A 21,918-nucleotide genomic window follows, 5' to 3' on the forward strand; every position below is an offset into this window, starting at 1 on the left:
AAACAGATCATTTTGCATTTGTTTTTGTGACTGTTTCTTACAAAAAGAAAAAAGGACTGAGGAATAAATAGTGACCATGACAGAGGAGGTCTTGGGGGCTGAGACAGAAGCATGACAAGAGCTGAGGGGCAGCCAGGGCACCCCAAGCTTGGATTCAGGGTGGGGTTCCTATCTCCCTCTCTGCCTCCTTCCTAGCCTAGTGTCTCCCAGAGGCCACAAGCAGGTCTGTATGCCAGCCTTGGTCTGACCTTGACCCCAGCCCATGTGAAGGTATCACTGCAGTTTAACCAAGGTGACCTGACCAGCCCACTCCCACCCCAGGGCAGGACCTGCCACCTCCTGTCGCTGAAGGGAAGACTGGCAGATGTCCCCAGAAGGGCTGAGCATGGCTGGCATTTTCCACTTTTCTGACTACCTCCTTGGGGACTCTATCTGCATCCATAGGGGATCCAAGAGGATAACTCCTCATCACCACTGAGAGCAGTCAACAATGCCACCCCGTCTACAGCAGCTGGGACTGAACTGAGAGGTGGCAGCGGCTGGGCCTGTGCTCTGAGTCAAGAGGTGGGACTGAGAGACTGGCGCAAAGCCAGCAGCAGAAGGTGGATGCACACAATGGTCCCTTCTTTGAAAGCACAGATTCTTGCCACTCTGCCAGACCATGGTTAGCAGAAGCAGCCTGGGGCTCTGCTGGGCATGTCTTCCATTGAAAACTTCCCTGGAGTCTCCTCTGCTGGGCATAGGCCATAGTCATGGGGCACTTGGCCGCAGGGCCAAATAAGCTCAGGGAAGCTGTGAACCTAGGTGCCCTAGAGAAAAGCTCCCCAGGCGCAGGGGCCTGGGGGGTGGGGTTGGGGGGAGGACCACCCCCTTGCAGAAGGGAAAGAGATAGGCCTCAGGCTACCTCTCTTACTTAGTGTGCTTGGTCTGAAGGGAAGAAAAGTGCCAGGAGCTAGGACCAAGGGGAGGGGCCACATGGGATGGTGGCTCCAGGGGTGTGTCTTCAGCTCTAGAGGCCCACTGTCAGGGTGCTGAGGAAGGGCAGACCCACTTCTGTGTCCTTACTTCTGTAGAGTTGGAGGGGCTGTAGGCCTTGGGACAGCCTCTGGAGGGGATCTTGAGGAGGCACTGAGCCAGGTGTAGCCATGCAGGCCTTGGAGGCCATGCCTAGGAAAAGCCCCTGCCTTGCTCCCTTTCAGAATTCCTCATGCACTAGGAGCCCATGGCCAGCTGAGGTGCCAGGGCCTGTCAGGGCTTGTGTTACATTGTCTAACCCTGGTCTGTCCGGGAGGGACTCTGGGCTTTGGGGTGCAGACAGCCAGAGTATCAGAACATTCTACAGCAGGCCAAAGAGAGGGTCAGGTATGCAGATCAAGAATGGGGACCTAGGCCCAAGGGAGGCAGCCATTCCCCTTGATAGCTGACCACAGTAGGGGCCCTGGAAATGTGTGTGTGTGTGTGTGTGTGTGTGTGTGTGTGTGTGTGTGTGTGTGTGTGTTTGGGATGTGAGGGACTCATATAGGGAGACCCAGTTTTCAGGTTTCTGGATGAAGAGGAGCTGGGACCTGCTGCTGGGGCTGATATAATCTCCTAGAGAGAAAAGGGCTTCCTGGCAGAGGAACTAACCCTGACTCAGCCCAGACCCCAGCACTCTGCTCTAGACTGTGTGTCTATTAGAGTCTAGAGGTCAAGAAAGCCAGGGCAAGGGGGTGTCCCTAGATGGGACGAGGAGTTGGGTGCAGAGGCCCCAGCCTGACTTGTCACTCACTCCTAGAAGCCTAGAAGGTGCAAGCTGACTCCAGGGAGTGCCTGGCAGGGAAGCAAGGTGGGTGCACCCTGCCTGCCTGCAGACCTGCCTGGGGCTCCCAGACAGTGAAGTCCCCAGCCATTCTGGCCCAGCTCCAGGCCCTGGCAGGTCCCAGCCAGCTACACTTTCTTGGGTTTCCGGCCGACTTGGTAATAGTAGTAGATGCTGACAATGACGAAGAGGAGGCGGCTGGCCAGGAGCAGCAGGGTCCCCAGGGACATGAGGCCTGTCTCAGCAAGTGTGGCAGTGACCACTGTGAAGGAAGTCAGGGGAGTCAGAAGTCAGAAACAGAGATGTGCTCAAGTCCCTCCCATCATGGTGCTCTACTAAACGCCCTCCTTCATCCCTGGGGAGTGGGGGCTGAGGAGGGAGGGCTGGTTGACCTCCAGGAGCTCAATACCAAGCCCAGTCCAGTTGGCAGATACCCCTAGTCTGCTGCCCCCAAGCGACAGGTGCCTAGCAATGCACAACCCTGAGTATCAGTGGGCGGTGGGCTTGAAGGATGCACGTACGGGAGGGAGCAGCTGGGCTGTGGATTCAGGACATGGGTGTATATCACAGTCCCCAGTATTCTGTCTCCTTCTTCCGGCACCCTGCCATCCTTTCCACCCTACACTACTCACCCAAGGACTGCACCCCAAAGTAGCAGGCCTCAGTGAGCAGAGTCCATCGGATGATGACCTTCTCAGCCGTGTAGAGCGCATTCCACATGATCAGAGAGATGCCTGTTGGGATCAAGCACAGGGGCAGCATGACCCCCAGTCCAGGGATCCGAACCTCCTTACCCCACAAAACCAACTCCTGAGATCAAACTGCCCCTCTCCCAAAGTCCTTGTCTCTGCAGACCCAACTCTGTTCTGGAGGCTGTTCACATTGTTTCTAAAGCCCCATGCAGCCCAGGCCAGGCTCTCTTCCCTGGGACTTAGTGTCTTCATCCGCACAATGGGGCAAGGACCTCCAGCTCCATGATCCCTCTGCCCTTGTGATGCTGTGTGGGGAAGTCTGGGAACTCAGTTACCTGGGCCTACAACTTAGTGTCCCTAAGAGAGGAACCTGGAGACAGAAAACTTGTGCCAAGGAAGTGTTCACTCTGGGAGAGCAGGACAGGCCTTGATTTTAGTGGCAGAACAACCATTATGGCTTACCCCTCGGTGTCTGATCTCTGGACACCAGGGAAGTGTCCATAGTGTGCTCAGGTGGTGTCAGCCACCCTGACAGCCCATTGCCACCACTGCCTTGCTCACAGCAAGTTTATGTCCAACTGGCATAAAATTGGAGAAACTGCATGTGCAGAGGACCAGCGGTCCTCTGAAACTGAGGAGAAGGCACCTTTTTGTGCAGCTGCCCTTGAGACCCAACATATAACACAGAGGAAGCAGATAGGGAGGTGAGGCTGGATCCACTGATATGCCCAGCCCCCACACAGGACCTTGACTGTCAGGCATAAATGTAGGGCTTTGATCTCCATACAGTGGTAAGCCATAGAATATTTTAGGGAGGGGAGTGATAGCCCTTATGTTGAACTTTAAAACTATAATTTGGCTTGTCATCTGTTGTGCACTCTGATTAGAGAAGAAACCAAAAGGACCAAATGCATTTGGGATAGAGATGGAGTGGGGAAAGGGTCCGGAGGACACTGTTCTGAATCTGCCCTCCTCTAGGCTATGAGACTCGGGTAGGCAGGACCTGAGCTTCCTTCAACTTGCTCCTCAATGCTCACTGCCAGGGCAGTGCCCTGGTAGCCTCAATATTCCCAACCAACCATATGCATTCCACCAATGGCCACAAGGTGGCAGCCCATGCTCAGCCCAGTCACAGATGAAGGGACCCAGGCTGCCAGCCTGCTTGGGAATGAAAGGAGGCTGTTTCAGGATCCCCAAGGGTCCAGGTGACGCCCTGAGGCCAGCTGGGTCTCCCCACTCTCCCACCATCGGCCCAGAAGTACTCACTAAGGAGGGCACCACCGTAGAGGCGGATGGGAGTCTTGCTGGTGACCTCAGCCCCATCAAAAACTGCATCGTAGAGCTGGTCAGGGAGAGCGAGGGCCTGTGAGCAGCAGAGGACCACAGGGTCAGCTCCAGGCTGAGATGAATGCTGGGGACATCTTTCCTCCAAGGACATAGCCAGGATCCCCAGGGCAGGACCTCATTGCCCCCTCCCAAGGGTTCCCAGAGCCCAGATCATGAGGTTCTAGTTGCTTTGGGGCATAGCACACTGGTGAGGGGCAGACTGCCAGCCCTGGAACTAACAAAGACCCTGACGGATGGGCCTCGATGTGGAGATAGCAGCAACCAGTGGTGGGATGCAGAAGCTGAGGGAGGGTAAAGGGCCACACCCATCCACCTCCTCCCTGCACCTAGTTCTAAGTCTGAGGTGCCAGCAGCTGATAAGCACCAGACCCGCTTGTAGCCAGGACCAGGACGAACACAAGGACTCACCATGATGGCCACACTGGAGAAGAGCGTAGCAGAAAGAAACTGCCATACCCTGGGGAGGTGCAGAGGGGGAAGTTACCGCCACACTCTCAACCCAGACCCTAGGCAACACTCGGGAAAGCCCAGACACCCGGGCTGTTTGGGGAGGTAATGAACAATGTGGGTGGAATCCAGAGCCAGGCCCAGTCATGAAGGACCTTACCCATACCCATCAAAACAAGACGTGCTACTCACCTGAGTCCCAGAGGCTCCCGAACAGCAAACTTGATCTCATTGCCCAAGACCTGGCTGATCTGTGTGTGGACACAGAAGTCAGAGGCATCAGGGAAGGCAACCCCTCTTCAGCATCCCACCCACCCACCCTCCCCCCAGCACCTGTGTGTACACCTGGGGCCCAGAGCACCTCTGACTGACATAGAGGTCTCGTCGCTGCAGAGTCTCTAACCTATCCTGCCTCCCTTAGCACCCAGATAAGAGAGAAGCTAAAAAGAGACAGTTAGGAAGGAAAGCTCAGGGTCTGCCCACCATGGACTGGAAGCCTGGTTCTGTCCATCACTGATGTCACCTCAAGGAAGTTACTCAGCTTCCTCGTCTGTACATTGGGTCACTAATCACATGGACAGCTTGCTGGGCTAGTAGGGTCTGCTCATGTCTTTAAGACGGTCTATGCCTGTTCCTAAGGAGCACTGGGGTCTTTCTACAAAACTGCTGACACTATGCATATCATCCCCCTGCCGTTGCAGAGGATGGAGCACGGGAAGTTGTAGGCTCCCGCAGCTCTGAGAGCCTTGCCTCCTCTCCTGGTATGACGCACCTTTGACCGATGCACTTCGCCATCATCATCCTCCCCGCCCACGCCCAGGATCTTCCTGGTCTTCAGGCGGCTCACAAGGTCCGTCTGGCTGTGCTTCTTCATGAGCGGAGGAGGCTGTTTGGCTGCCATGTTGTCCTTTGCTGAGGGACATGGGGAGACACTGGCCTCAGCCATCGTTCCTGCTCGACTTCCAGACCCCGGGTCCCAATGTAGGGTGAGAAGGGTGTGGCCAGGCCCTACCCAGGGCCTGAGAGAAGATGAAGCTGCAGCTGCCTCAGTTTCCTCTCCTGTAAAATGGGTTGAGGAGGATGCTGCAGCCTGGCCCCCCCATGGACATGGCACAAGCCAGGTGCTTGGGTCAGACAAAGCCTTACAGTCATCCCTTGAGTGGCATATGGGCTTTAGAAAAGGCATTTGAACCGGGATGGATCTCACTGACAAGATTTAGGGGTCATCGAGACAAAAGAGACTTCAGGGAGGTAAGGATTCTGCCCAAGCCCAGAGAGACCCTCCTAAGCCCTAAGCTCTGGGCCACATGGACCTGCCCAGACTATGCCCCACTGCCAGCAAGCCGGCCTGCTGGTCTTCCTGCCCCCTAGACATCCCAAAAATAAGGGTTCAGGTAGTGCCATACCTCCCAGACCTCACCCACTCCCTGACATCGGCATCCACAGCCTCTACTTCCCACCCCCACCCCCACCCCCACATGCACCCACCATCTTCCACAGCCCCCAGCCCTGGCAACCAGCAATACCACACAGGCCAGTCCTGGGCACACACTGTGAGGTGAGCAGTGAGCCAGGTGCTGAGATGGGCACTGGAGTCTGAGATGAGTACTCCTCCCCTGTGTGCAGTCCTCACAGTCTAAGGAGACAGAGTATGGGGGGGGTGACAAGGTGAGGCTCTGGCTGACCCCAGGCAGCCCCAGAACTCTGCATCACAAGACCCTGAAGGATGGGTGCAAAGGAGGATGATTCCACAGGTGAGGAGAGTCCTCCTGGAATGTCCAGAGGCCAGCTGAACAATAGGAAAAAAGCATCACAGCCAACCTGTGCACCAGCCAGTGCCAAGTGCCCTGTGCACCCCAGAGTCTCATTTTCACCCACAGCACCCTCGAGCACACTCATTCCAATCAGAGTGCAGAAGCTGTCTTCCCTCCTCCAAGCCACCTGCTGCCCGGTGCCAGGTCCCTGAGCGTGTCTTCCAGCCCCAGGGTATGTTCCTGGATCACCCAGGTTCCTTTTCAAATCTGCCAGACTCTCGAAATGAAAGAATCATCCCAACAAACACAACAGCAGAGAGGCATGGACTGCGGATGCAGATGGAATCCATACATTAGGAGGAGGTCCAGTGGCTTCTGTTCAAAATGACCACTGGGCCAGCTGGAAGAGCGAGGCCTGGGCCCCAGTCCTGACACCCAGCCCCCTTGCTCCTAGTTGGTAAAACGAGTGGTTGTTGTTCCTTCCTGTGCCTGCTGGGGGTGCTGGAGACACTGGCGGCACTACCAGGGCTTCTGACCCCAGACAGACTGAACACACACCCCAGCATCCCTAACCCTCCCTCTGCCAAGTCATACAAGGGTGCAGAGCTCAGCCCAGTCCACCCCTCCTCTAAGGATGGAGAGGTCAGTCACCTGGCCACATCCTTCCCATGTCCCCTCTGACCCTTCATTTTAATCCACGCAGACATGACTGTGCAGATAATTCATGTCACTTTCTCCTCCAGGTCAGGTACCGGGCTCACATGTCCAGACTACAGTGGATGTGTGCCATCCCAGTCATACCCTGATCCCCACTTCCAGCAGTCACGGGTGTGATGCCTGTCACTCTAGACTCATCTGGATTTTCTCAGCTGTTGCATAAACAGAATCCCAGCAGGGTGCCTTTCTGGGCTCACCAAGGCCTGGTACCCCAAGTGCCCATTCCTTTTTAGTGCACATCAGGATTCTGTGGGACAGTTGAGCCACATGAGGGACATCCAGTTGTCTCTAGCCTCCCTTTGCATGTAGTTGATGGGATCACACATTCCCATGCCTCCGGGGTAAATGGCCCAGAGTGAGCCTGCTGAGGTGTGTGGACAAAGTGGACATCCAGGCCACCACACATGCCTCCCACAATGCACATCCACTTCAGCTCTCCCATGCTCAAGCCAACGCTTGCTGTGGACCATTTCTATTTTGACCCCACTCTTTAAGGCCCCTGGATTCTTTCTCATGGGGCCAGATGTGACAGGCTACCTAACTCAATCCTCCTGCGCCCTTCATTAGTCTTGTGACCTTGGGTGAGTCACCTCACTCATCTGAGCCTCCGTTTCCTCATCTGTGAAATGGGACTTTAGCTCCAACGTCCTAGAGACCTTGAGGCAGTAAGAGAAAATGGGTCAGAGTAGGAAGAGAGGTAGGTGCACAGAAGAGAGCTCTCTGTGACAGCGTGGGTATGGGACACCAGAGTTCAGCTGGTGTAGAGAATGGGGTACCTTGTCATCGGCAGTTAGAGCAAATGTCTTTTCTCTGAGGTCCAGTGTTCCCATCTGAGCTATGGGAACAACCACCCACCCCCACTCCCAACCCCACCCCAAGCTGGCCTAAGGAGAAGCAAGACTCTGGGCAAAACCAAATTCAGAAAGTGCCGACCGCTGGGGCCACAGCTGGAGGGCTGCACACTTGCTGCCTGGACTCACTTCTGGAATCTGCAGTGGGGCTTAAGTGGGCCTCTAAACCATCTGCTTAGCGTCTGTGCCTCAGTCTCCCCACGTCTCACGTGGGAAAGAAGGGGCTAGCTCAGAAAATGCTGTGAGAAGCATGCTGTCTCCCTCAGGTCTGCACTCAGTGTCCTGTCTTAGACAGTGTCTGGTGAAGATGACAGTTAGCAGCCTACCACCCTCCCCAGTGCTTCCTCTACACCTTGTCCAGTGACTCTGGACAGAGAGGACCAGGAGCCTGGTTTCATTAGTACCTCCCCACCACCCGGGACCAAGCCCCCAGACTTCAGTGCCCTGTACAAGACCAGTTTTAGCATGTCCCTCCTTGTGGGTCTGGAAGCTTCCCAGCACTGTTTTCCTCTGCCCCATGACTCACCCACCAACACACACACACACACACACACACACACACACACACACACACACACACAGGTGCACCCACCTTCCGGCCTCCCCTCCCCCACCCTTCCCTACCAAAGCCACTTGCCAAGGGTTTCAGGCCTGATATCATTTTAACGTAAGTGATGGCCTCTCCCCCTCCATTCCTGGGAACCCTGGCCACACACTGGCTTTGAGCCACTGAATCAGGCCTTGATTCTTGGCCCTACCTACTGATGAGCTGCAGGCTTGAGGAGAGCCACCAAAGCACTCTCAGCCTCAGTTTCCCTCTGTGAAATGGGGATCAGGGATGCAGAAGTGCCAGAGAATGTAGGTGTGTACCCTCCAGTCAAGTGCGCTGCCCTGGGTGGGGTCTGTCTTCCTACCTGCTGCCTTTCCTTTCCTCACCCAGCCGACAAGGCTGGAAAAGGCCCCTGCCACTCAGGCCCGCCAGGCTCCCGGCAAGCTGTTCTGAGGGCCTCCACACTCCCACTGTGACTGTGGGAGGGGTGGCCAGTCCTCCACCCTCATGCTCACCGACGTGGAGAAGAACAGGGCTGTCAGACTCCTCGGCAGCCATCCTCTCAAAGCCCGCAACTCTCCAACCTTCTAAGAGTGACAGTCACTCTGAGCCCCATCAAGGGGGGAGTCCTCCCTGCCAGCTCTACCCTGCCCTCCTCCGCAGGGTGCTTACCCCTGGCCATTTACAACTTAGGTCGTATCACTTCTCATTTCCTAGGTCCAAAGGCTGACCCCACAGGAGAGCAGAGGGCCTGTGCTCCTCAGAGCACCTGTCCTCACAGCCCAGGTCTCCCAGCTGCAGTAGACGGGGACAGCCAGAGAGGGAGACAGGGCAGGCTCTTGAGCCCTCCACACAGAACAGCTGGAACTTAGGGAACTTAAGGGATCGCCCTAAGCTTCATGCAAGCCGGTGGTGGCCTGGGACAGGAGAGGGGTGTAGAGGATGGGGCAGAACCACTCTCTAAAGAGGCATGCACTTTAGGCCAGTGGTTCCATCAGGAGCGCCAGTATAATGACGTGGATGATAGTGCCTTCCTGGCCAGGGGAGTGGGTGTCTCAAGACAGGAACAGGAGGATTCTGGGGGGAACAAGGCCAGGGATGAGGAGTACCCCTTCTTTTTTATTTCTTTTTCCTTTTATTTTTTTATTTTTTATTTTTTTAGACAAGGTTTCCCTGAGTAACCCTGGCTGTCCTGGAACTCACTTTGTAAACTAGGCTGGGCTTGAACTCAGAGATCCACCTGCCTCTGCCTTCTAAGTTCTGGGATTAAAGGAACACAAGTTTAATGATTAGTAAAACTTGGATTCAAATTTTAACTCTTCCTCTCCACTGCTCTGTGACCTCAGGAAAATTACTTAGCCCCTCTGAGCTTCTAAGTCCTCATCTAAGAAACTAGTCCACTCATCAGGTTTGTGATGTACCATAAAGAGGGCAGTCTAGGAGCTGGGCCCCTGAATTGTGCTACACTAAGGACAGCAGAAAACTGTGTTATTAATGAACTCCTAGCCAGACTCAGCCCTGGGCAGTAGAGCTGATGAGATAGGGGCTCACACCTCCCAAACTGACCCTGGAGGACTTCCCCATCCTTCCCAGGAAGGCTGGTTACCATAGAAACCAACGGACTACAGAGCTGTCCTGACATGGGAGGCTGTGCCCAGGAGGGCTGGCTTAGGAAACCTGCTGCCCTGGGAGGGGAGGGAGGAAGGGACCCAGAACACCCACAGCTGCTCGGGTGACTTCCCCTGAGTCACAGCCATAGTCCCTCAGCCAGGGAGCCACTTCCTCCCCATCGTGAGCACAGACACAGGGGCTGCAACTGCCCTCCTTCAGTGAGGAGAGCCGCCTACATGTCCTGCCTGAACAGAGGACAGGAGCCAGTGGCCAGCACATCCAGCCTAGGAACCCCCTTAAAGTCCACATTATCACCTGTGACAATAGCCAAGTCCGTTCCATTTTTTTCAGATGAGAGCACTAAGGCCCCAGTGACTTATTTATTCAAGAGTGCCTGGCTCGAAGGGTGTGGCCAAGCTAGAATTCAAGTTTGTTGTGAGCTGAGCTTTTCACTGGATCTCCTGAGAGGGTCTAGGGAGGGGAGGTTGGGGAATGAATGTCTGTGTTTGTGTGTGTGTGAGTGCCTGGTAATGGAGTGTTCCTGGAAAACACACACACACACACACACACACACACACACACACACACACACACACACAGCCAAACACAACTGAGCTTCAAGCCATCTTCCAGAATAATCTCCCCTGGAAGTCTTTGTGTGTCCCCAGTACCTGCAGAGCCCTCCCTAGGACTGGCCTCCCTGGGGTTCAGGGCCTGTGATGTGGGCAGGGCCCTGGGAACTGGTGCCACAGATTGGAGACCATTGTTCTGTTATCTCTGCAAAGAATAACTGGAAGTGGGTCTGAACAGAGCTATTTGCAAGCGAGGACAGTGAAAGGCAGAGTTCAGAGTTTGGAGGGCCTAGTGAGAGGGTAGGTGGAGAAGACTCTGCCCCTGGGCCCCAGAGCCTCCCCTAGGGTACCCCCAATAGTCTGCGACAAGATGGAGGTCTAACCACCTTCTAGGAATCAACTGCTGGGGCCCTGTGGCAAAGTGACCCACATCTCAAAGTGTCACAGGGAGCAAAAGGTGAATGCATCACGTTCTCACCCCAGGCTTGCATTCCCAGACCTGGTCTCAGGAGGGCCTGCTGCTGTGTGAGGAACCATATTCCCTGCAATTGGGTGTTATGCCTCACCCACACAGCCAAGGGTCACAGGACACAGTCAGCAGTATTGACATGTATAATGTCCTCTGTGGCATGGGTCTCTCTGGAGATCTTCCAGGCCCAAGCAAAGGGGAAATGGAAGGGATGGTGTTGTGCACAGCACCTGCTAGTAGCCTAGCTGAGCCACAGTCCCCGCAGAACAGAATTATTATAGCATGCTGCCTAGGTAGACAGAGCAGTGACCGGTGGGTGGGCTGGACTGGCACCTCTCACCGGCTCAGTAGTCGCTAAGCTGCTGTGAAAGGTGAGGAGGACAAAAGGAGGAGCCAGTAGACAAAGACCACGATGTGAAATCCTCCAGCCTGGGAGCCATGGCAGCAGACCCATCCCAGCGGCAAAGCTATGGAGTCCATGCCCGGTTCCTCGAACCTTCAGGAACCTGACCCTTGGATCTCAAGCCTCAGGGTTTGCCCTGCCACTGGGAAGTCAAGGTGTCCTGAGTCACTGTGCTTCAAGGGGTTCAGCTGAGGTCACTGGCGTAATGACCCAGAGCTAGCCTTCACCACAGTTTTCTGTGTAGAAGTTGGCAAGTGTGGTCCCGAGCCTCCCTCCCCCCTCCAGGTTTGACTAGGCAAGCAGGACTCCAGCAATATTAAGCACATTCATTTACATTTCTACTTGGCCCTGCCCAGCCTTGGCAGACCTTCCTGCCTCTCCTACTACCTTGTAGAGATTTTATCTCCTCACGGGTCCTCTCAAGGGTCCAGGAACATAGAAAAATTAAATTATAGCTTAAGAGTTCTTATGAACACTGACAGTCATCAGCTCTAAAGGTTAACTGCTAACAATGGCTGTCTGCTTACAGCCAGCTCCTCTGTCAGCAGCCAGGGGTTAACTTTTAACCCCCTTGCCCCTTATAGCCAACAACTGCCTGGACCAAAGTTAACGACCTGACTCCTAGCATGTACTCTGCACCTAATGCCTTCCCCCTTACTATAAAAAGGGGCCCATAACCCCCTTCCAACTGCCACAGCCTTGAAATCCAACTCTGGCTGTGGCCTCAGCTAGCTGACAAGCTTTTGTGCCCTGAAGTGGTGTATTTTTCCTTTTTTCCTTTTTTTTTTTCTTTATTCTTTTCCTGGAATAAAGTTTGCTTCTGGTTTAGTAGACTTTGGTGGTCTGTCCCCCATTATTGCAAGACCCTGGACCCAGCGCTCTCTCTGTCTTTGAAAGCCGGCTGGTTTCCAGAGGGGCAAAGGAAAAGCCTTGAATTTCATCACATATATCTTCAGAGCTTAGAGGACAAAACATAAAGAATCCTTTGCTGTGTTGGAGGAGGTGGGTGGGGCCCAGGCCTGGGAGCCGCGTCCCTTGGGGGCTGGGGAGGGGCTTCACCCAGAGGTCTGAGGCAGTTGCCCTATGCAAGGCAGGGCAGCTTCTCACACAGCCTCTCACCACTCAGAAGTCATTGACAGGGCCTTTCCTGTCCCGCTGTCACTTGCAAAAAGGCAAGACACAGCATGGAGAATTCCTGTCCTTTTCAACCCTGAGTGGGCCAGCCTCCCCAGAGCCTGGTGACCGAGCCAGCGCCCTCAAGGGCAGCCGGCCCCATCATCCATCAGGACAGTCCTGTGAATAAGGCAGCAGCCCCCCTTCCCAGCCATTATCACCCCTCCCCAGGCCCCTCCCTGCTGCTCAACCACACAGAAAGGTTAACTGGGGGGCTTCCTTGAAGGCATACTCCGTGCTAAGCCAGTGTCCTCAGACTAAATGGTCTGGAGCCCTGCTTTCCCCTGGGTAGGGAACCCCAGTTCAAGGCTGACACTTCCCTCCCCATACTCAGGTTCTGGATGAGTGGTTAACAAGGCAAGTCACTCCTCAAAGGGTCCATGCTCACATCCTGGCTCTGCTCCCCATACCCTAAGAACTTGTGTGGCCTTGGGAGAGGGACCTGCTTCTCTGGGCCTCAATTTCCTCGTCTATTAAATGGGCATAGCAATGACACTTACTTTCCCTGATTAGAAGCTGCCTATGAACACCCAGAATAGCTTGTATTTTGTAGCCAGTGCTCAACAATGCTGCTGTTTAGACCTGAAGACTCAACTTCTTGGTCTGTTTCCCCCTTTACTAGATCAGTGTCTGAGCAGACCCCTTCCAGATTCCATGCCCACACAAAAGAGTGCTCCAAAGAGGGCAGTATCAGGAAAAACTGGGGTGAGACAGAATAGGGGTGTTTCTGGGTCAGGACCAGCACACTGATTGAGGCAGGTGGGGAGAAGCATGGGGGTCTTGGAAGATAGAGAGTTTCCAGGGCACTCAGCCTGGGTGGCTATCTCCCTGTACCTGACTGCTATGGCTGTGGGATGGACACAGAGAAGACTACTGGGGTGAGGCCTTCCCACCTGTATTCAGAACACAGTGGCCAACAAGTGGATGCCACTCCTTGAGGGTGGGGGGTGATGCAGACCTGGGGGGGGGGTGCTGCTAGCTTGCAGATCCTCTCTTAGCATCAATTCTCTCAACTATGAGACTGGGGGGGGGGTCCCCGTCCTTTCTCACCAGTGCCTAACTCTTCCCCGCCCCACTCCACAGAAGCAGCATGTTGCTGCCTCGGGCTCTTGGCACAGGCTACTCTGCAGAATTGGAAAAGCATCACTGACCACTCTTTAAAATGGCCTCAACACCCCAACACTCTACATGTTCCCCAGACCTCTGTCCTGCATTATAGAATTTGCCTTCTCCCTCTTTCTGAGATGGGGGTCTTCCTACATAGTCCGGACTGATCTGGAACTCAAACTCTTCCTGCCTCCGCCCTCTGGGTCCTGGGACAACTCCAAGGCACCAGGCAAGACCCAATCGCTTATTTATTTGCCGCTCCTTGCTTAAGCCACAGAGAAGAGTCTTTGCGGCTTCCACAGGTGTGCGGGGACCTGTGGGACCTGGGCTAGCCGTTTGTGTCAAAGCTCTTTTGTGTAGTGCTCCCAGATGCTTCAGGCGGTAAATGAACACATAGAAAAGGCAGGAACCTTGAATGAAGGAAGACCCTGGCCCTAGCCAGGAGCCTCAGGCCTCTCCAGCAGAGGGGGCTGTCACAAGTTCAGCCTACGAGGAGCGGAGCTGCGAAGTCGGGGGCAGGAAAGGTAAAAGCAGGGGACACCAAGTGGAAGAGGCAGCCAGACTTGAGAGTCCTGCAGAAGAGAAGCCAGAGCAGGACTAGCCAGAGCTAGGACACAGAAACCAGAGGGGACTCTAGGGGAGGGCGCCGTCTAGACAAAGGCGACAACAGAAATCTGAAGTATACTCTTATTTCCCAACGACCCGACAATAAAAAAAAAAAATTTTTTTTTTGGACTCAGACTGAGCCTGGGGCTGCCACTAAGAGGCAGGTGGTGTCTCTCCGGATTCTTCCACGAACCCACCATAGTCCCACCACCGCCGGCTCCGGGAGCCTCCAGAGGGGGCGTTCCAACGACAGGCACAGCTGTATGGGCCCCCCAAAACCCAGGGACTTATCTGCTCCCGCCAGGTCCCATCCAGAAAAGTTTGTCTTAAAAAAAAAAACGAAACAGGAAGTGCGGGCAGGGGGACTTCGATGAGGCCTTGGCCGGGTTCTTCAGGCTTTGGGGCAAGGTGGGGGCGGTTCCTGGGCCTCTCCCGGCTCCTCCACCCCACCGGCGGGAGAAGCCAGCTCCACCCAGGCTGCAAGAAGGAGGCGAGAGGGGACCCTAAGCGAACATCTGGTCCTGAGGTGTCCCGGGGATGGTGCGCTGAGTATTTTTGCGCACTACATGGGACCCCAATCCACCCTGCGACAGCCAAAGGCCCAACGCTGCCCCTTCGCAGCTAACCGCGCCGATTAGAAGAGAGAGGATCGCCCTGGTTCACCCTCCTGACCCCCCTGGACTAGGATCCGGCCCAGCCATGTTTCTGTCCGCTCCTCTCCAGCAGGGACTCTGGAGTGTCACCGGCCTTGCCCCTTCCCCCTCCTATCTATTCCTCATTTCCACGCGGCTGCTGACACTCCTCCACTTTGTGAGGAGGGAGACCGCGACTCCTCCAGTCCCCCACCCCCACCCCGCACCCATACTGAAGGTCCGGCCAGACCAGTGGGCAGCGGGAACCCTGCCACCTCCTCCGCCCACGTACCACTGGGGGCAAGGACCTGGGAACTCGCAAGTTTGCACGGCGCAATCCCCGGGCCAGGAAACAAAGGCGGGAGGGGGTGCGGTAGCGAGAAAGGGGGAGGGGACTGAGAACTAAGCGCGGAAAGACAGAGACCCCGCGATAGAAGAAACTGCTTGTCGCTCCGTTCTCTCTGGCTCCAAAGCAAAGAGCTATAGCCTGGGAGAAGGCCAAGGGCTAAATAAACAGCCCCGGGGGAAGGAGGTGGCAGAGAAGAGAGCAGGAGGAGAAAGGGAAACCGAGTCAGTGCAAGGAGACAAACAAAAAGGACAGAGGACCGCGCCTCGAGGAGCTCAGCGGGGGTCCCGGGCTCCGGCAGACCCGCAGGTGCCAAGTGTCCCGGCGCCTGGCTGGTGTGCGCAGGGTGCTCGCTGCCCCTAGAGGTCCCTAAGGCCCCCCAGAGTCCCCGGGCTCCGCTGCGCAGGCAGCGGCCGGCGCGGTGGCAGCGGCGGGGAAGTGCGAGGCTAGCAGCGGCGGAGGCAGAGGACTTACGTTCCTAGCGCGCGGGGTGCTGCGCTCGCGGAGCTGGCGTGCCCCGCAGACGCTTCGGCGGAGAGAGTCTCACATCGCGGCGCCGCGCTGGGCGAACAGGGCAGGGCAGGGCAGGGCAGGCTGGACTCCTGCGCCGCCCGGCTCACCCGAGTCTGGCGGCCCGCACTGGTCCCTCCTCTAGTGCCGCGCACAAGCCAATGGCGCGCCGTCCCCTCCCACGCGCCCGGCTGCCTCGCCCCCGAGGTGGCCAGGGCGGGCACAGAGGGGTTGGGGGACCCGGGGCTGCAGCCGAGGCCTTGCCCGGCGCCGCCTGCGGGGGGCGCACCCCCGCTTGGCCAGGGGATCCCCGGACGGGGACACCCTGCCGCTTCGCCGCCCAGGACTTTCTCGGAAGTTCTGAAAACAGCGCCCCTTTCCCGGGACTGCAAACATCCCCCTATGAGTTGATAAAATACCCATTCTCAGGCCTAGACCAGTGTCTAGGAAGGAAGGGACCGGCTTTGGCTGGCAGCCCCCACCCAGTGTGAAATAACACGGTTAATAATGGTCACCGTTTGCTGAAACACTTTCATAAATGAAATCTTCGCGTTCTCAGCAGCCCAAGAGGTAAATAGGGCTAGCTCCAGTTCACAAAACCGTGAGCTATTAATGCTTAGCCTAGGCCTGAAGATAGTGGAAAATAGGTATTCTGTCAGCCCAGCTTGCTTCCTCAGCTTGAAGGGACTGCTAAATGACAAGAACTCTCACCCCACTGAGACCTTCGACCTGAGAGTCCCTGTGCTGTATGCTGCATGCCAGGGCTGGGGTCTTACCTGGGACTGCAGAATATTTGTTAGAGGAACCAAACAGACTTTTATCTCAGCCCATGCCAAGAGAGTGTTTCTGGGTGATCTTTGAGGGGTCCCGGGAGGTCTTCAGGAGCGGTCTTCAGGAGCGAATCGGCCTAAAAAGGCAGGCTCCTACACCAGCCCATCCCTTTTATAGTCAATTGCCCAGGGCCTGCCTCCTGCTGAGATCTTGTCTTCAGGACTGGAGGTAAGTAACTACTGCAAGCCTGGAGGGAGGGTGGGGATGCAGAAGCAAGGTAAAGAAGTGGGGCAGAGAGGAGAGTGGCCGCCCCCTAACCCCCACTAGGTGTGCCTCTGGCTCCTGAGTTTTGCTTTGCTTTTCTACTCCAGGCTGTAGAAAACAGAATACCTGAGTTCAACCCCTAGCTCTGTCTTTTAGCATGGCCCTGGGCAAGCAAGTTACCTAACCTCTCCAAGTCTCCCTATCTACAAAATGGGTGTGGCTTACAGCAGGAAGTGCCCTGTGGCTGTTGCTGGGATTTCCAGTTACAGCAGCAGCCCCTGCTTACCAAGCCTGACCATGTGTGAGGTACTAATGAACCACGCAGGCTCCATGGCCCTCCCAACAGCTGGGGCTGTACAGGAGGGGCTGTGCCCTTTGCAAGGAAGTAAACAGAACAGTGCCTGGTGCATAGCAAGCCAGCTCTCAGTGATGGTTAGCCTCCTGATTACCAAGGCAACTAAACTCCCTTCCCACAGTGCCACCCGCTCTCACTGAACACCTGGCTAGTGATGGCCAGTAATGAATGAATCACTCAGCCAGTCACGTCTGTGGCTCTGGATCAGGCCTGTCTCAAAGAGTGTGGAGTGAAACACATATCCAAGCCACCTGTCCCTGACTGGGGGCTTCATCATGGTCTTGTTTCTGAACAGTTTAGGGTTCTGGGCAATGTCCCTGGAACCCAGTGGCATCCCTGAGCACCCTCCCAGACTTGGAGACACCTCCCAGTGTTCCACCAGAAGCAAGACCTGAAGGTAGAATTCCGGAGGCTGGATCTGATGATGACTCCTACCTATGATTAAGAGGCTCTATTACAAGGAGTGAGCTAGCTCACTGTCACTAAAAGCATTCAAGCAGAGCCAAGGAGGAGCCAGAGAGACTCACCAGTGGCAGAGCTTGCCCCCTTCAGTGGTGCTGGATGTAGATAGAGCCTCTGTGCTCTGGGTATCTGTGTTCTGGGGCTTCCATGTCCATCTGTAAGAAGGTAGGAGCCCCATAATGCTTTGCAAAGGAGGTGTAGCTAGCTACCCAGATGGGCCCTGTATACCAGGTAAAGTGCTGAGTCCCAGGGCCTTGGAGTTGACAGAAGGGTATCCCTGTTCTCAAAAGGATTCCCAACCTCTTGGGAGGACAGATTTGTATCCACAATCTCCAGAAGGGAATCATATCTCAGCCTCAGCTGATAGACTGGGAGATCACAGAACACAGAGCTCAGAGGGTATCCACACCAGCACATCCAAGTGCAGGCCCCTCTGATGGACCTCATCAGCTCTCTCTGGCTTTGACTTGCACACTGCCAGGCAGAGTGCTCACTACTACTAAGGCAGCCTCTTCCTAATTGGAAAAATTGTGCTGAGTGGCAAGAGACTAGCTACCCATCTCTCATTCATTTCCCTAGAGTGCCCACCTCTGTCCATACACTTCTCCAAAGCAATGTGCATTTGTTTAAGAACAAGTCTTCTAACAATAGATGGAGACAGGATGGGGTGTCCTTCCCAGAAGTGCCTGGCATTGTAAAAGAGAATGCATGCTGAGCCCTTTGTCCAAACATGTTTCTGAGTTACCTCATGTTCCCATTGGCTGGAGGTAAGCTTACCTGGTCAGGCACATCAGAACATGAGGCAACACAGATATTTAGTGTGCATGGATTCTGAGGGTAAAAGCGGCTCCACACTCTCTGTGCTGGTGACCCTCTGTTGCACCTTGGAGGGAAATGGACATACAGCCATCACTGCTCCTTAGAGCTTGTGAGAAGCCAGTGAAGTGACTGGATAAAAAGGTTTGCCAAATGGAAACTTGGATTCTTATTGTTCCTGTAGAGGCTGGACTCTGAATGTGCTAAAATGTTCTACTGAAAGCCTCGGGAGTGGGGCTGGAGTTGGGGAGCAGCCAACCAATGAGGGTCACTCCTACGGAGACCCAGCAGCTGCTGCTCCATCTGTCCTGTCCTGGGCTTCCTCAGCAAGAACAGCAGCACCTCTGTGCCCTAGAGGGAGGACGTATGGGCAAGTGTGTGGGTGACTGCGCCAGTCCTGTGTGCAGGTGGGTGTGAGCAATGGGGGAGAGGCACACAACTCACTTCTGGACTGTGGTCCCTGGGGAAGAGAATATGCTTTCAATGAGCAGGGCATGGTGACGCATGCATGACGGTGATCCTAGCACTGCAGAAATGGAGTCAGGAGGATCAAGAGTTCAAAGGCATCCTCAGCTACATAAGCTATATGAGACACCATCTCCAGATCAAACAACAACAAAACAAGGTTCAGATTAGAGAGAAGGCTTAGTAGATCAAAAGCTTACTGCACAAGCATGACTGCCTGAGTTCAATCCTTAGGCCCTACATAAAGGTGGAAGGAGAGAACTCACTTTACACAAGTTGTTCTCTGATCCCAGCATGTGTGCTGTGACATGGGTACCCCCATCCTACGCACAATAATAGTAACAGTGATAATGACTAAAAACGGAGGTGCTTGCAGTTCGAGGAGGGTCTCGGGGAAAGGAGAGGGCTGTGGGAGCTAGCACTGGGCATGATCTTTGGAGCAGGGCCCAGACAGAAAGGTCTCAGCAATGCCACCTCCCTGGACATGTTGGAGGAGGACAGGACTGTCTGAGTCCAGTGGTAGCTAAGCCTGGGGATATTGGCCTTGACAAGCATAGGTTGAAATCCTGGGCCAGCAGTTCTGCTTCTCTGAGCCTCCGTTTCCTTCTCTGTGAGAATCGAGTTAAGAACTGGGTGAACTTTATAGGAGTCGAAGAAACTTCAGCCATGACACTAAGCCGTTAGCTTGGAGCTGCTGCTGCTGCTGCTGCTGCTGAGCCACCGCGGCCGCCAGGAGCAGGGTAGAGGTGCTTCTGAAGCTGTAAAGCTTGCCTCCCAGGTGACAGCTGTTGAGCCAGGGTGAACTGAGGCTGCCACAGGGGTACCTTTGAGGCCCAAGGGGAAGCTGACTCCTCTGAGGCTCCCCTCACTTCCATGGCTCCCTTCTTTGTGAGCCTGCCTAGCCAGGACCTTTTGGGGTAGCTTTGGGCTGGACACAGTTTTGTGGGTCTGAAGGAGAAGGGGAGGATCAGGAATTTCCAGGCTGGCCCTCCCCCCCCTCATGCAGCCTGCTTCTCCTCTTCTTCTTCTTCAGGATGTAAACTAGCCCCATCTCATCCTCGACTCATGCCCCCATGGCTGCCCCCACCCCACCCCCACTGACTCATATCCACTGCCACACTTGGCTATGGGAGCAAGAAATGTCACACAGCTCCTTACCTGGAAGAAAGAAGCCATCAGCAGGGGAGGTGGGCAGGAGGACTACAGTGAAACTCAGGCCTCTCAGAGGAAGAATGGCAAGAAGCCAACCAGTGCCATCAGTAGCAGGAAAGCTGAGGAGCTGACAAGACCAGACCAGCAAATCCTTCCTGGACCAAGTGAGGTACAAGGAAGGCCCTGGCTCTCTCTAACTAGCTTAGTGGCCTTTGACAGGTTACTCAGCCTCTCTGAGCCCATTTATCTGTCAAATGGAAAAAGGTATCACGATGATGACCGGGGCACTGAGGGATTGAGGGAGCTGGATGTGTCAGCCCTTAACTCAGGGCCCCATTCACAGGTTCTCAATCAGACACTCATTGAATCCATGATGAATGAACAGAAGATGGCAGAGATGGGGGCAGGAAGGGCATGCTGCTCCCTGCAAGAAAGTCATCCTTCCTTGGCTGGGGATAGAGTAGGGACCTGGTATCCTAGATGACACTTCCGCAAATCAGGTAAGAGCCTCAGGCTGCCTGGAGACTGAAGAGTACTGACCCCTGGTATGAAAATTGCTGTGGGTATGCGGGCACAGAGGGCAGCAGATTCTTGGTCCTCAGCTTGGTAACTCCCAGAGGCCCTCACAACAGTCACTCTGGGCTGAGGGCTGTGTTCTGGCCCCTGAGCCTCTAGCTTAAGTTATAACCAGTCTTTTAACTGTCTCCTGCTCAAAAGGATGCTGGGTCCCTTAAGTACCACACCCAGCAGACTTCATATTCTCTCAAAGAAAGACATCCTGACCCCACACTAGAAGCTTTCCTGGTTTGAGTAGCCTTAAGTCTTTTGAGGTTGGTCTCTTTATTCACCCATTTTATAGACAAGGAAATAAAGGCTCAATTACTCATACACTACACAGGATGCAACCCTAACAGTCCAGCCCAGAGCCCAAAGTGGCTCTGGTTCTGCTGGTGGCAACAGATTGCCAGACCTCCCACAGACAATGTCCTGAAGGGTCCCAACTTTTCCTTCAAACTGTCACCCGTGTTTACCAAAGGAAATCACATGTGATCCCAGGAAAACATTTGTCAAGCAGAATTTTTAAAAATGTCCATGGGTGCTTGAGTGTGTGCATGTGCACATGTGCACATGCATTTAGAAGATGTGCACAACTTCAGGTATCCTCATCAGGAAGGCAACCCACCTTTGAGACTGGGTCTCCTTGAGACTGGGTCTCTATAGCTGACCATGTAGTCTGTCCAGTGAGCCCCCAGATAGTCACTGTCTCTGCTTCCCAGGGTTGGCATTACAAGTGCAAGCCACCACACCGGTTTGTTTGTTTGTTTGTTTGTTTGTTTTTTTTAACATGAGCTACTGGGGACCGAATTCAGCTCCTCATGCTTATGTGGCAAGCGCTTTACCAACTGAGCTATCTTTCTCAGGCTGTGGATTCTTGATTACAAATGGCTTTACCAAGTTGTGGTTCTCAGAGTACATTGGGGAGAGAGTCTTAAAAATGTATGCACCCCGACACAGGCAACGGATTAGAAAACTGGGCTGGGCAGGGGTTCCCAGGGCAGTCACCTTCCCACAAGCCTCCAAGGGATTCCACAGAGTGCATTAGACAGACTTGGGGGAGGTGTCAGGCTCCTACACTGGCTCATTAAAATGGATCCTTTTCCAGGCAAGATGCACACTGGTAATCCCAGCACTCAGGAGGCTGAGGCAGAAAGGTGGTGAGTTTGAGGCTAGCCTGAGCTGCATACCAAGAGCCTGTCTCAAACAAAGCAAACAAACCCAAAACACTCTTAACATTTGGAGGGCTGGGGGTGTAGCTGGATGGCACAGCATTTGCCTAGCATGCACAAAACCCTGGGTTTGATCTCCAGTACACAGAGGAAAGGAAAGGGTGGGAGGGGAGGGGAGGGGGAGAAAGGCTGGGGGTATAGTTCAATGGTCCAACCCTTGCTGGTGTAGTGTGAGATCCTGATTTGAACTCTCAGAACCACAAAGGAGGGGAGGGTGGGATGAAGAGAAGGGAGAAGAGGAAAAGGGGAAGGAAGGGGGAA

At 54.7% G+C, this 21,918-nt stretch overlaps 1 protein-coding gene across 3 annotated transcripts; it reads right to left on the reverse strand.

The window, feature by feature from the left end:
• Nucleotides 1-7: 7 nt before the first annotated feature.
• Nucleotides 8-15,874, reverse strand: Tp53i11 (tumor protein p53 inducible protein 11). 3 transcript variants are annotated; one of them, XM_036184487.1, is made up of 8 exons: nucleotides 15,550-15,872; nucleotides 5,773-5,920; nucleotides 5,057-5,196; nucleotides 4,477-4,535; nucleotides 4,246-4,294; nucleotides 3,757-3,853; nucleotides 2,431-2,532; nucleotides 8-2,060 (listed from the first exon to the last, which is right to left on the reverse strand). In XM_036184487.1, exons 3-8 carry the CDS (start codon nucleotides 5,183-5,185, stop codon nucleotides 1,927-1,929), a joined length of 570 nt encoding a protein of 189 aa, XP_036040380.1. In that variant the 5' UTR covers nucleotides 5,186-5,196; nucleotides 5,773-5,920; nucleotides 15,550-15,872; the 3' UTR covers nucleotides 8-1,926. The 3 variants fall into 3 exon arrangements, with proteins under 3 accessions (XP_036040380.1, XP_036040378.1, XP_036040379.1); XM_036184485.1 differs by lacking the exon at nucleotides 5,773-5,920 and having other exon boundaries at nucleotides 5,057-5,343; nucleotides 15,550-15,874; XM_036184486.1 differs by lacking the exon at nucleotides 5,773-5,920 and having other exon boundaries at nucleotides 15,550-15,870.
• Between the last annotated feature and the right edge of the window lie 6,044 nt (nucleotides 15,875-21,918).

The sequence above is a fragment of the Onychomys torridus genome, chromosome 4 (assembly GCF_903995425.1).
Source record: "Onychomys torridus chromosome 4, mOncTor1.1, whole genome shotgun sequence".
NCBI lineage: Eukaryota > Metazoa > Chordata > Mammalia > Rodentia > Cricetidae > Onychomys > Onychomys torridus.